The sequence below is a fragment of the Protopterus annectens genome, chromosome 2.part1 (genome assembly GCF_019279795.1).
Source record: "Protopterus annectens isolate FY-2018-M chromosome 2.part1, PAN1.0, whole genome shotgun sequence".
In the NCBI taxonomy this organism is placed as follows: domain Eukaryota; kingdom Metazoa; phylum Chordata; order Ceratodontiformes; family Protopteridae; genus Protopterus; species Protopterus annectens.
Genome location: NC_056729.1, coordinates 1,871,584,046 through 1,871,599,267, shown reverse-complemented (window position 1 = coordinate 1,871,599,267; position 15,222 = coordinate 1,871,584,046). Strand labels below are relative to the sequence as shown.

The following is a 15,222-nucleotide window of genomic DNA, read 5'->3' as shown; positions in this document are numbered from 1 at the left end:
AGGAGCCTGGATAGAGGCCCAGTTAATGTTTACATCTCCAAGGATTATGGTTTCATTGCTAATGTTACTGGATAGCCAAGAGAGTATAAGTTCAAGTGTAGAGATGTTATCCCCTGGGGGGATATACAGGGAAGCTATACATATGTGTTTGTGATTATTGATTTGTAGAAGAGTGAGGAGTAGTTCAGCGTTGTTAAAATGTGGGATAGGTTTGTTGTAGGGAGAAACTACTAGGGAGGAGGAATATATAAGTGCTACTCCTCCGCCCTTTCTGAGAGGTCTATCCTTTCTTATGATGGAGTAGTTAGGGGGAGATATTTCAGAGTCCTTAATATGAGGTTTTAGCCAGGTTTCAGAAATAGTCAAGATGTCAGGTTTATTATGTGTAAGCCAAGCATGAAGGTTTGGGACTTTGTTAACGATGCTTTGCGGATTTAAGGAAGTGAATAATGATTTAGTTGTGGTGGTTATAGTGGCAGGGCCTGGGTTGGGATGGATGTCACCTGATATGAGAGTACTAGTCAGGTGTGATATATAACAGTTTAAGTGAATAGATAACAGTGTGGTGAGATTGGGGTTTGTTGTGAGATAGTGGATTTTACTAGTGGTTATGGGAATGGAGATTGTGTGATGGGAGATAAGTTTGTATCGATAAAGAAGGAGGTTGTCTGAGGGGTATAAGTAGGGGGAAATAAGAGAGTATGATTGTAATCAATTAATTTGTTGTTATATTTTCCGATCATGTCCATATACTCTATCCAATGTCTGTCAAACAAACTCAAGTGTTCATGATGTAACTCAGAGTTAGGAATGAGACCAGTCAGGAAGCACCACATATGTTGGCCTTTTGGTACTACATGCACCTTAATTTATTCTTTGAAATATGCATTATCCAGCTGTTATTTGGTTGTTGCCCCTACTGTCCCAATATTCTGGTGTGCCATGAAATTGCTTTGAACAACCAGGTGATCGCTATAAAAAACAGATTCAATTGTTTTACAACAAAGGTGGTATATTGTGCGCTATGTATGTTCTGCCACTATTTTTATATAGGAAAAACAGGGAGTAGACTGAGGGATAGAATATACAAACATTTGTATGAAATCAAAATGAGAAAAGAGACTAATGCCCTTTACAAACACATAAAATGTTACCCGCACCACATGTTCAAATTTTGTATTTTGGAACAAATGCCTTCTAACAATAATGAAAGTACTTGGACCTTCTTACTGGAAAAAACGTGAATTATATTGGCAGTTGAGTTTGAATACCAATAATTGGCCTGGACTCAATGAACATTTCAATAGCATGTTTGCTTAAGTCAAAAGCACTGGAAAGATGAGTCCTAAATACAGGGTTTTACTCTACATATTTTACATAATTTTGTCTTCATTATTCTGATTTTATGGGGAAGGCGTTTTGTTCTATTTTACACATATATATATATATATATATATATATATATATATATATATATATATATATATAATATATACATTTTTTATATATTTTTATTCCTTGTTTGCAAATATTGCGAATAGAATTGAATCAGTGCTACACACTGTGAAATTCTTTGTAGTTGTTCCTTTAAGATGATGTTTCATTTCCTGGGGACTTGGCGGTCATGTGATTGAACACACAAGCTTTAAAATGTATGTGCACTTCCAGCAATGTTTATCTGATGAAGTTTATGTATTTTGTGAATGAAAGCATATTTCTCATAGTTTTAAAGAAGTTTTTATTTCAGAGTTTCTGGATTAATGTTCTTCTGGATTTTATCTGCAACAGTTTGTTTCCTTGGGCCCTACATTGGTGTTTTAATTGGTATTTCTTTAGTTTGCTTTTTGGCCTGATTTGTTTTGTATCCTAGTCTCTGTTTTGAATCCTAGTCTCTGGGATACATACCTGTCTATCCAGCATGTACTATTTATATCACAGGCAAGGTTTAAGTGTTTAGAATGGGTAAATCTGGTGCTGTTTGTTTTGTGCATACACAGGAGGTCCATCAGAGTGTGGTCTGACAATGCCCTGTATGCCAAGCATAGATGCCCACTCAAAAGCCTGTAGGAGACAGAAGACAGGGACAGGGCCTTAAGGCGATCTGCATAGGACATTTTACATGCACTCTGTATTCTTTTAGTGAGAAACCTCCGTAGACATTCTGATTGTTGGATATCAAACCAAATATACGCACAACGAAACCAAGTAAAAAATTATTGAAAAAGTTTGGCATAGCCAAATGAAAGCGCTCATATCAAGGTGTTTTTATGGTTGTACTACGTTAAATAAATATTTCTTCATTCATACTCTGTCTCATCGCTTTGACAAGCAGCTACCAGTTCACTGTGGTTTTGGATTTTTTTTTTTTTGATTGTTGGATATGCCTGGTTAGGTACATACCAAAGGGAGCGCTATACTCAATGAAAGGTCTGATGAATGAATGCCAAATGCAGTGGAACAATGACTTCCTTGGACTTAGATGCCATACCTTTGTTTATAAGTTGCACAACACAGAATGATTTCCTCACCACTGTAGACACGTGATGATCAAGGGCTAGATTACTATATATGTAATTTCCTATGTCCCTGACTATGGGGTCATCTGTTAAGGATGTGTTGTCAATATGATAGTTAACAGGGATGGATGGCTTCCTGAAAGATACTGTTATGTATTTTTTGGTATTTAGTTTTAGTCCACAGCTCTGACACCAGTTGCTTGTCTGTGTCACCCCTTCCTGGAAAACATTTGTGTCTGTATGGGATTCATTCACAGCTCCTAATTTGCAATCATCTGTAGATTTAGTCAGCCAGAGATGACTGACATTGGCCTTGACTTCAGAGAAGGAAATGTCAAAAAGGAATGGTCCAAGGACCAATCCTTGAGGGACTCAACTTGTTTCTGCTCTCTTTGTAGAGCTGAACTAACCATTTTTAACTTCCTGGGTCCTGTCTGTGAGCCAGTTGGTTATCCACCGGGTGACATAAGTGTTTGTACCTAACCTATTGAATTTGTCAACAATGCCCGACTGGGGTATTCTGTCAAATGCTTTGGCCATGTCAATGTAGGTAGTGTGAACCATTTTGCCCTCATCCATTGCTTTGATGACCTTCTCAAAGAAGTCCACCAGGTTGATTAGGCATAACCTACCCTTGAAAAAAACAATCTGGGTTGGTTCATTGTCTAGAGGTTTACTATGTCTCTATTGATCATCTGCATGATAATTCTTTCCATGGCTTTACATATAAGACTAGTGAGACTTATGGGTCTGTAGTTTCCAGGGTCTGTAGATGGTCCACCTTTGTGCAGAGCGATGACTGTTGCTGTTCTCCAGTCATGAGGCATGAAGCATGTTTGGAAGATACAGTTAAATAGCAATTCCTTAAGGCCTGATAGGGCATGTTTCATGCTATTTAGAAGGCATCCTGGGATATTGTCTGGGCCCATTGATGCAGTGTTCTTGGCCATAGAGAGTTGTTACACCAGATGCATACGTGCTATGTTTCAGCTTATGCACACACTGCAAACATAGGTGTCTGACAACATTAATGGCATGTATATCATTTGTGACAATGTGAATTGTGCATAGATATATGCTATGCACACAAGGCAACTAGTCCGTATTGCCCATACTGTTACATACAGGTATAGCAGTGTCCCTCCTAACACCTCCTGCAGATATTACAGTACCAGGACAGTGAGCGTGATTACAGTCATAGAGTGTGGATGTATCATAATAGTTGTCGAGTGTGTGTGCGTGTGTGTGTGTGTGTGTGTGTGTGTGTGTGTGTGTGTGTGTGTGTGTGTGTAGGCTCATCTGTTATCACTCCACATCACATTTGTTATGTCAGAGGCATGGGATTCGTGGTGGTATTAGTCAGATATTGTCCATGATTATGGTTAGTTCTTGTAATGTTGTCCATGATCCTTTCCCTGTGGCCACCATGCTGGAGACCTCTGCTGAGTGTGCACGCATATTCAGGTATATCAGTTTACACAGCTTCCTAATATGCACCCTGCCCCAATTGTATGTCAGATCCCTGATGTATGTCCTCTGCATTATTCATGTAAGGATGATTATCTCACACTCACACACACACACACACACACACACACACACACACACACGCACGCACACACACACACACACACACACACACACACACACACACACACACACACACACACACACACACACACACACACACACACACACATCCTCCCCATTCTTACGTCCCCTTGTCTGGCAGTCACAGACAACACATTGTCACTGTACAGTCCATACTGTACCATATAGATATGTGCTTGGTGTTGCTGCTACAGCTGTCTTCCATTGACATTTCCTCCTCTGCTGTACATGCAGGAGTTTCACCTGGACTCTTTCCCTGTGTTCATTCCTACAATTCATCTGTGTGTTCCTATTCAATACATACACTTCCTCTGAGTGTTTATTTTACATGGCAGTCCATGTACTATTTCAGATCATGTGCATGTGCCTCAGTACAGAATGCCAGGAATGGGATACCACAATACTCTGCACTGTAGGTGCATTGTCTGTAGTGTGTTTGAACCATATACTTCACATTCTTAGCACACAACTGTCCAGGTATTCCCAGGATGTCCAGATGTTTTCCTTATCAACTGTGTGGCTTTCTGCCATATCACTGGCATGATCTCTGGACTGATGTGACTCAGTAATGCATACACTTGAGTGCATGCCTCTCAACTGTCCTGACTGTGCACAATGTGCAGTGTTTGTCTCATATTTGTGATCTTTTCCTCATAACATTATTTTCCTTTCAAATCATTGGCATGTCATTGCAGAGAGCAGTCAGTAACTGAAGACTGACAATTAAGTTTCAAACATCATGCTCTACAAAAAGTTCACGCTAATGCACACCTTATATATTCTATCAACTTCCTAAGTTTGGAAGTACAATATTAAACATCTGTCCCTATTTCTGGCCATTTGTCCCCCAATTGTTATGGCTTTGTCCACATTTCCCACTTTAAGAGTTTTCTGTTAAACGTAGCACTTGCTCCTACAGTACTTATTACCTTGATACGGCACTCTTGTCATAGATAGTACCCCAAAAAGGCAACCCCCCATTTCTCGGTCACCCACGTCCCCCAGAATCTTTTTTAAAGTTTTTTTTGTCTATTCCTTCTAGCATGTCGAGGGATCAGTTGCTAGTGTCCTCTCCTGCTCAGCTGGTGAACCTGGGAATATTGAGGCAATGTTACAATTGCCTCATGTACACAGACAACCCTCTCCTTCTCCCACAAAACACAAATACATGCGAGAGATGCAACTATACAGCCAAACTGGAGGCTGAGCTCTCTCAACATAGGACTGGCAAGACCAGTCAGGAGGAGAAGGTTACCACACACACTATAGACCCAGTCTCACATAGTACCATTACAACCTCAAATCATACACATAAACACACAAAGACATACTCGGAGGCTCTGATCAAAAATCTACCAAAACAGCAGAGGCCACCAAAGCAGACACCCAAACAACCACCACCTCAGAACACAACACCTGCAACACATAGACCTCACAGTCAGAGTGTCAAACAGTCACAGCCCTTAAGGCCAAACACAATGCCAGACACACTAGTCATTGGTGACTCCATAGTCAGACACACTGGCGTCCCGCTCACCAGACTGAGTAAGGAGAAGGTCACAGTAAGCTGCCTGTCGGGCGCTAGAATCCGCCACATAACGCAAGCACTCAGGTCTCTCAACAGCAGGTACAAATATGACTCAGTCATTGTCCACGCTGGTGTAAGCGACCTGAGATGTACCTCCTTGGACTACATGAAAAGAGACATTGAGGAGCTCTCTGATTATGTAGCCCAGGCAGGTATGACCCTGACCTTGAGCAGTATCCAACCTTCACCAAGAATGATGCCACAATACAGAGATAAGATGATCAGCTTTAACAATTGGCTTAAACACTGGTGTCATTCAAAGGGGATCCAGTGTCTGTCTGCCTGGGATGACATGCTGGACAAGCCACGCTGCCAAGGGACAGCTTGCACCTGTCACCCTGGGATTCGGATATTGGCAAAGGCTCTTGCCACCCCATAGTGCCTTTTTAGGCAAGGCTCAAATTCTAAACCTACCACCCTAGAACACAAAAAGGAAAAAACTAAGGGTAATGCTGCTCAATGCCAGAAGTCTAAATCTCAAAATGCACGCACTCGAGGCCCTTCTCAGTATGGAGAACATCGATGTCTGTGCTGTGACAGAAACCTGGTTCAAGGCTCCTGAGAGCACCCCAGCTATCAGGTTTTACCTCATATCATGCGTTCCGGCCCCAAAATCCGGACAATACCAAGAAAGGAGGGGTATCCATATTCATCAAGGACACCCACACCTCAAGACTGGTGGCAACGCACGATGCATCGGAGACCATCCAGGTGCAATTAACCATAGGCAAGACTGCTCTGCAAATTGTAGCATGTTACAGGCCACCCTCACAAACTCAGGAACCTCACATGGCCTTCCTGAAAACACTAGAGGGGATAAATGTATCACCAAACACCATCATACTAGGTGACTTCAATTACCCTAATATAGACTGGGAACACTACTCAAGCCCAAACACCCTAGCCCAAAAGTTCCTGGAATTCATAAACTCAAATGCCATGGAACAACTAGTCACCATCCCCACAAGAGGAGATAACATACTTGATCTCATCATCACGAACATGGGAGCACAATGTTCAACACCGGAGGTGTACCCCTCACTGGTGAGATCAGACCACAAACTAATCTCGCTGGAGGTCCTCATCCCACCCCTGCCTGAAATAAAAAAGACCACAGTAAAGAACTTCTCAAAAGCTGACTTCACACTTCTAAAGACTAGTGTGGTCTCCTTTAAGGCCCCGAGCATGGAAAACAGTACTCAAGCCGCTGAATCACTTACAAATGCCTTCTACCAGCACCTGCAGGACTGCATGGATAAGGCAATCCCAAGCAAAACAAAGACTCTTTGTACCAAAGGCAAGCGTCCAGTCTGGTGGACCCCAGCCATAAACAAACTCTACAACAAAAGGAGGAAGCTACTACAAGATAGAGCAAAATCCTTAAAAGGTAAGACACCCTTGATCACTATAAGTAAAAAACTAAGAGCTCTCATAAAATCATCCAAAGCAAATTTCGAGAGAAAAATAGCTAAAGACTCAAAAGACAATCATAAGGCCTTCTTTAGCTATGTTAGAAACCTGGGAGGAAACTCACAGATATGCTCAGAGCTAGTTCAAAATGATGTGAAGATTACTGATCCTACAGACATTGCCAACTTACTGGCTGACAGGTTCAGTGCAAACTTCTCCCTAAAAGGAGAGATATCTATACCAAACGATTGCAGCCCCCAAACATCTCCAGCCCAAGTGAGAACTGCTCTCTCCAAAGCAAAAACACAGCATCCATGGGACCTGATGGTGTCCCCGGCTGTGTGCTCCATGAACTCAATGAGGAATTAAACCCACAGCTAGGACAGCTGTTTAATCAAAGTCTTACCTCTGGATACGTACCCAGGGGTGGCGCACTGCAACTGTGGTACCACTTCACAAAGGCGGTGCCTCCACCGACCCTGGAAATTACCGGCCCATTAGCTTGACAAGCCTTATCTGCAAAGCCATGGAGAGTATCATAATGGACCTCATAAATAAAGACATAGGAATTTGCAGACTTTGGATCCAACCCAGTTTGGCTTTGTCAAAGGCAGATCATGCCTTTTAAACTTGGTTGACTTTTTTGAAACAGTCACCAAAGCCATTGATGAGGGAAAGGCAGTCCATACAGCCTACCTCGATCTGGCTAAGGCCTTTGATACAATACCCCACTCAGGTATCATTGAAAAACTCATCAGCTTAAATGTCAACCCATACATCACAAGATGGGTTGCAAACTGGCTGAGTGATAGAACCCACAGGGTCAGAGTTGCTGGCGCCATGTCAGACTCAAAGCCTGTCACAAGTGGTGTCCCACAGGGCTCAGTCCTGGGCCCACTCTTGTTTGGCATCTACTTTTCCAGTACAAGCAAACACAGGAGGGTTATGGCTGACAAAGTTTGCAGATGACTGCAAACTGGGCCATAGTAGAAAACACATCTGACACAGATATCCTTCAGAAGGGTCTCACAGAAATGGATAACTGGTGCCAGAGCCACGGCCTAAAGTTAAATGCCAAAAATGCATAGTCATACCCTTCGGGAAAAACAAGGTTACCCCTAGCTACCAAATAGGTGGCAATCCACTGAGCACAGAAGAAGTTATCAGGGACCTGGGGACCCAGGTTGATAGTAGTCTGTCATTCGACACCCATGTAGCTAAAGTAGTTAGGAAGACCTTCTACATTGCCCACCTTATCATGAAGGGATTCTCATCTAGATCAAGGGAGGTCATAGTCTCCCTTTACTCATCACTCATCAGACCAATGATTGAGTACAATGCCCCATTCGGAATGTATCTGACCCGACACTTGCAGCAGCTGGAGAGGCCACAAAAGTTCCTCACCAAAAGGATAAAGGGTCTCAAAAATCTGTCCTATGCTGCCCGACTGAAAGAACTCCAGCTCTATTCAGTCGCTTACGCTGCTCAGAGGTGACCTTTGCCTAACATACAAGGCCATGTCAAACCCAGATTTGATGAATATGCTTCACCTCAAAAATCTAGATCCATCAGAGCCACAAGGGCGGAGACTTAAACCTTGACACGGCTATTAATAGGACGTGCTGGAGGGATAGATTCATCACCCAAAGACTCCCTATGCTGTGGAACAAAATCCCGGTACATGTGAGGCAGAGCACCTCGCTGGCCTTGTTCAAGAGAAATCTTGACCAATGGATGGGAGATCGCAGATATACCCCAGGGATTACCTCAGTGTCACTGCTCGACAGAGGCACAGCAAAATAATGGGTATAGTTCCCCATACTAAAGGGGTGGCGTAAGCCACAAAACGATGGGCTAGGCTTGTAAATGCCCTCGGGCAGATAGCCTAGTATGAACCTATGAACCTATGAACCTATGAGAGTGTTACATTCTAATACATTCCTATATGAAATACATTGTCAAATATGCCCCTATTAGTGGTTATTTGTCCTCTGATTAAGTTTGCCTCTGTGCAGATGTGTTGCACAAACAACATGACAGCTATTTATAAAGACCTGGTAATCATTGTGATAGTCTGCGCAAATCCACACACAGTAGCTGCTCTATATACACACAATTGCTATCCATGTTCGATTAAATATTTTTGTGACCAGCAACACTGTTGCAAGCTGCAAAACCTAGCTGAAGCATGCCGCTCCTCATTAATAGCCATTGTGTGATGACTCACCTCAAGCACCATCAAGCTAAGACATGCGCTCTGTGTAGGCTCTGCACTGAGACTACACAGAGTTTATTGAATCCCAGGGATAGTTTAATTTGTGCTTGATATTTTAATGTGAATCACTAGGAAAAGGACTTAGTTGAACTTTCTAAGCTGGTACCATCAATCTTTAGTACAGTTTTGGAATCACTCGGCTTGGTATTAGCTTTTTGTAAAGAGAAAAAGTAGGTCTTACCTTTTTTTACCATATTGTTAAAATGCTGTATTGTATTACTACAGCCCTGTTTTATGGTGATATTGCCCTCTATTTTCCCATGGTTCATGTGGGTTAAATTTGATTGCCAGTCTCTGAAATGTAAGTCAGCATATAACTGGCTGAACATAAGTCATTAAATATTAATTTGTTCAAGCTAAAAGTTACCTTACAGATTTAATCTCCCCAATTTATCATAATAAATTCCAGAGTTATATAGCAAATTCAGGACAATATTTAACCTTCACCCCCCACACACTGGTACTAGCTGGTATACACTATTATCCACTATCTGATAGACCAAAAACCTGTACCCCCATGCATTTTATTAACTAAAAACACCCTACAATATGTACTCCTCATAAGTAAACTCTATGTATTTCTAACTACATCCATCCTATTACTGCCTGTCCTACTCCTCCTCCTTATACTCACATCACTTAACGTCCACTTACACCCCAAACATATCTCCCCTACAAACCCAAATTGCTGTAGCCATATAAATAATCACCAAACCTTCACCATTTATCTATCTTCTCATTAAATACTCCCTTACCAAAAATAAACTTACCTAACATCCAACTCACCCCTACCAAACACAAAACCAAATACTACACCCCCACTGCTAATATGCTCAAACTCATCTACCTCCACAAAAACATTCTCTTGGCTGGAGACATCCATCCCAACCCTGGTCCAACACACTCCACTGCTAGCCCTTCTAACCCCAAAGTTAATAATCTCCCAAACAAACATCTTCCCTTCTATTCAATAAACACTAGGAGTATTCTGAACAAAGTAAGTGAACTACATGCTTGGATCTCCCACCATACTCCTGATATCCTTGTTCTGACTGAAACCTGTTTGAAATCTCTACACCAAGACATAGAGATCTTGCCCACTGGCTATAGCATACACTGTCTAGATCGACCAAAAGAGAAAGGTGGAAGCGTTGCTATTCTACACTCTAACCACCTTACCATTTCTAACTCTACTTTTACATCCCAAGCCTTCTCCCCAGCCAAAATTTTATCTGTAAACCTAAATATTAATAGCCATTCCACTATCACCATTGTAGCAATTTACATTCCACCAGGTGATAATATCCCCCTGCTGGAAAGTATGCTTGCTCATATATCCCAACATATCCCAAATGAAACTATCATTCTTGGGGATGTCAACATTAAATGGCTATCTCTCACCTCTCAAAACTCCTCACAACACCTTAATCTCTATGGCTTTACTCAACTCATCTCTGATCCCACTTATTTCAATAACTCCCATACAGCCTCATCTCCGACTGGATTCTTGTCTCTCACCCTTCCAAATGCCATAACCCTGAAATGCTACCAAATTCCCTAAGTGATCATTGTCGGATAAAAAATACTAAGATACACATCCCATCAAGCTAAACCTCAAAGTTTTATCAAACACCGAAACTAACAAACTTTAATACTGAAACTTTCAAATCTTTACTAACAAAAATGAACTAGAATCCCTTAAAACTACTCCATTTGGATGAAACTGTCCACTTTTTAACTCCACTTTCCTTAGTATTTTAAATTCTGTGGCAACCCTTAGAACAATCTGCATAAAGTCTAACATAGCCCCATGGCTGACTGTAAACACATGTGCACTACTAAAAAATAAAGACAGAGCATGGAAAATTTGGACTAAAACTAAACATCAGCCAGACTTCCAGAAATATAAAAAACTTAAAAATCTTGCCAAAAGCCACATAACTAAAGACTTCTATAATAATCCATCTTCTACCTTTAAATCCAACCCTAAAAAGTTCTGGCACTCTGTAAATCAAATACTACACCCAGGTATGCAAGCCTCCCCTTACCCTTTTCCTGATAAAACACATAAGAAAACTGCCTCTATATTTAACAACTACTTTTTAGACTCAATATCCAAATTACTAAATCAAGACACAAACCATCCCACCAAAATAATAGACCTAATAGCTCAAACTCTTCCATCAGTAGTAACCCTACCTCTACCTTCTCCCTCAAACCTGTCTCCAATACCTATATTAAAACTCTACTATCTAAATTCAAACCTTGCTCCACATCCGTAGACAACATTCCCTCTGCATTCCTTCAGGCTGCTGCTGATGTTCTTGCTTTCCCAGTTTCTATTCTAATGAACCGCTCTATTACGGAATCCACAGTCCCTTCCATCTGGAAGCAATTTTACACCCTTCCAATACACAAAGGAGGAAACTCCACAGATATAACTAATTTTAGACCCATAGCCATACTCTCACACCTCTCCAAAATTCTGGAAAAATGTATACAGAGTCAAGTCTTATACTACCTTCTGCAAGAAAATCTACTCACACCTACCCAACATGGCATTCGTCCCATGCACAGCACTACAACAGCTCTCCTGTCTTTTCTAAACTCTGTATCACTAGCTAGAGACAGTAACACACTTATTTCCTGTCTCTTCATTGATCTCTCTAAAGCCTTTGAGACAATCTCTCATAAACTTCTTCTCCTTAAACTAGCAAACTTATACTTTTATCCATCCATCATATCTTGGTTTAACAGCTATCTCTCTGATAGACACCAATCAGTCAAATGGCTCTCAGCTTTCTCCCCTCTTCAACCTGTTAAAACAGGTGTTCCACAAGGCTTCATCTTTGGGCCCCTTCTTTTTAACATCTTTACCAACCTTCTCTACTCTTCCTGTCCTGGATCCTCACTGATACAATACACAGATGATTCTACACTTATCACTATTGCTGAATCACCAACTCAAATAAAATCAGACACACAGTCCTCTTTTTAACTCTGTAAAAAACTGGCTATCTGAAAACCAACGTATCCTTAATCCAAATAAAATCAAATTACTACTCTTTCTCACTAAAAACCTTAACCTTCCTTTTCCATACTGTCACAAAATAATATTCAAATACAGGTGGACACCAGTACAAAACTCTTAGATGTTACTATTGATGATAGACTAACCTTTGATTTACACGTCAATAATTGTATCCAAAAAACACATCTCAAGCTAGGTCTCCTCTATAGAAACAAAAAATATCTTATCAAAACAGCAAAACTAACCCTTTCAAATGCCTACCTCTTACCCACTTTACTTTATAGCTCCCAAATTCTCACCAGCCTCAACACTGGACTACTAAACAAGTTAGAAACAACTTATTACAAGACTGCCACATTTGCTGCCCAAAATTCTTACAAATCCCATCACAGTCCCTAATTAAAAGAACTAGATTGGCTAGAATTACCTAACCTGCTTCGGTGTAATCAGTTTCAGTTTTTTATTTATTTATTTATTTATTTATTTTACATTTGTTGACCGGGCTAGTCTAACTGGATATATTTCCATTTTCAGTAGAGGCCTGGGGAGAAAAGCTCCACACAAAATACAACAAAATAACAATATGACATGTTAATAAAAAGCTAATTGTTAACAAAAACTAACAAACAGACAAGCCACACTAAACTATTATAAACAAAAAATACAAAGTCAGTTACAGAGCATATTAATTAATAGATAAAGGGTGTAACAATAAAGTAGCAAGGAAAGTAAATAAGAAATTTAGAGTACAGGGGACAAGAAGAAAAGAGAGAAAAGGGAGTAACACAAGAGTTAGAAGAGAGGAGAGGTGGTAGAATAGTCGACAAGTGAGAGACAACAGAGAGGACTGAGAGAGGAGAGGGAAAAGAAAGAGAGTAGAGTAGATGAGATGATAGGGTAGAGTGAAGAAAGTTAGTCTGGTGTTCTACAAGAACAAAGCCAGTGATCTTGGAAGTACAGTTTAATTTTATGTTTGAAGAGAGGTAAAGATGTAATTAGTGTTATATCCCTAGGTAACAGATTCCATATTCTACCTACAGAATTAGTGAAAAGAGAGTCGGCAGCTGAGTTGTTGGACTTTATAGATCTGGCCAAGATTCCATTCTCTACAAACCCTCTTTCTGTCCAACTATCTCATCTCTAATCTCTCATTACCTACCCACTCGATTACTCCGCAGTTCTGAACAAGGCCTACTAAAAATCTACAAACCAAGGACCAAAATGGGTCACCTATTGTATAGCTTTAACTCAAAAAGCGTGAAACCAGGAACAAACAACTGGAAAAAAGAAAATCCAAGAGCTCTGAAGGTCAGTGAAGGCTGGTGAAGAACCACAACTCCTCTTTAGTGTGCACACACAGTTTTATTAATGCTTTCCTCAAAAAATTACTTCATCAGAAAACACTCCATTTAAAATTCATCTCTTTTGATGAAAGCCTTAATAACTGTGTGTGTACGCTAATACAGTTGTGGTTCTTCACTGACCTTCGGAGCTCTTGGATTTTATTTTTTCTAGTCTATAGCTTTAACCCTTCCAAGGCCTGGAATAGCCTACCACTAGATATAAGATCTCTTGAACGTCTCAATCAATTCAAAACTGCTACAAAAAATACCTTTATGAAAAATGGACTTGCCAATGTAATTACCCCCATAAACATTCCCTTATAACCTTTTACTTTCCTTCTCTTTTTCTTCCCTTCAGTAAACAAACGTACCAAGAGGAGAAGATAAAGTAGTAAATCACTGTACAAACATAACTAGTAAAATATTTCAGCTATGTAACTATTGTACTATTATGTATATAATGTGTAATTATGAATGTATCCCTCTGATGAATGTATTTCTATGTATTTCACTTGCCACAGTGTAATGTATGACACTGTAGTGCAATAATGTGTGGTACTGATGAATGTAATGTGTGGCACTGTAATGCAGTAATCTGTGGTACTGATGAATGTAATGTGTGGCACTGTAATGCAGTAATCTGTGGTACTGATGAATGCATTTATATATATATTCAATATGTAAAATTTCTATTTTCTGTTGGAGCTTTCCTCCTCGGGCCTCTGCTGAAAATGGGCATTTGTAGCCCAGTTGGACAAACCCGGTCAACAAATATAAAATAAATAAATAAAATGTATTGCTTGTTGTTATGAAAGTGTGAAGTTCACTTGCACACAATGCATGCTAAAAACAGCATAAAAATCGAATACAAATATCTTGTGAAATCTAATTGTAGGATTATTTTTTTTCTGCAAGACACTCTGAACCTATTATTTCCATGTCATGGGTGCAGCTGAATGAAATTGACTACTTACTGTTCACGGGGCCACCACAGTCTCTAAGTGGGTATCCTGATGTGGCTTTTGAATCTGTAAGTGCCAGCAGACCTAATGGCAATTTCTGTCTCAGGCTGCAGTAGAATCTGAAAATTAAATAAATCACTCAGTCTGAATATGACAGGAACACATTTAGCTTCACAGAATTCATACACTGAAACAAACACAATGATTCATTAATGTTCTACTGCATCACTTGAACAGGCAAAGTAAAAATGCCTTACTTTCACAATGTGGTATCTTGCAATTTATAGACGCATTAGCCACAATGAGGAAAGACCTCATTGTTGGGTAATGTTCTTGTCTGTGAATAGCAGTTAATTACAGCAAAGTGCAGATCAGGACTTCCTCCCATAGGTAACTGTTTCAGCCACACAGGCACCCATTCCCCCTGAGTTACTCTGTAGTGCACACATAGCCACCCACACACAAAAGCATGCAAACAGGCACACA

At 40.4% G+C, this 15,222-nt stretch overlaps 1 protein-coding gene across 1 annotated transcript in view; it reads right to left on the bottom strand.

Annotated features, from left to right (window-relative positions):
• The window catches only part of LOC122795056 (coagulation factor XI-like), a 207,173-nt gene that overhangs the window by 133,345 nt on the left and 58,606 nt on the right, over positions 1-15,222 (bottom strand). Inside the window, exon 2 of the mRNA XM_044063632.1 lies at positions 14,749-14,855. Within this exon, the coding sequence (XP_043919567.1) occupies positions 14,749-14,855 (107 nt within the window). The remainder of the gene's footprint in view (positions 1-14,748; positions 14,856-15,222) is intronic.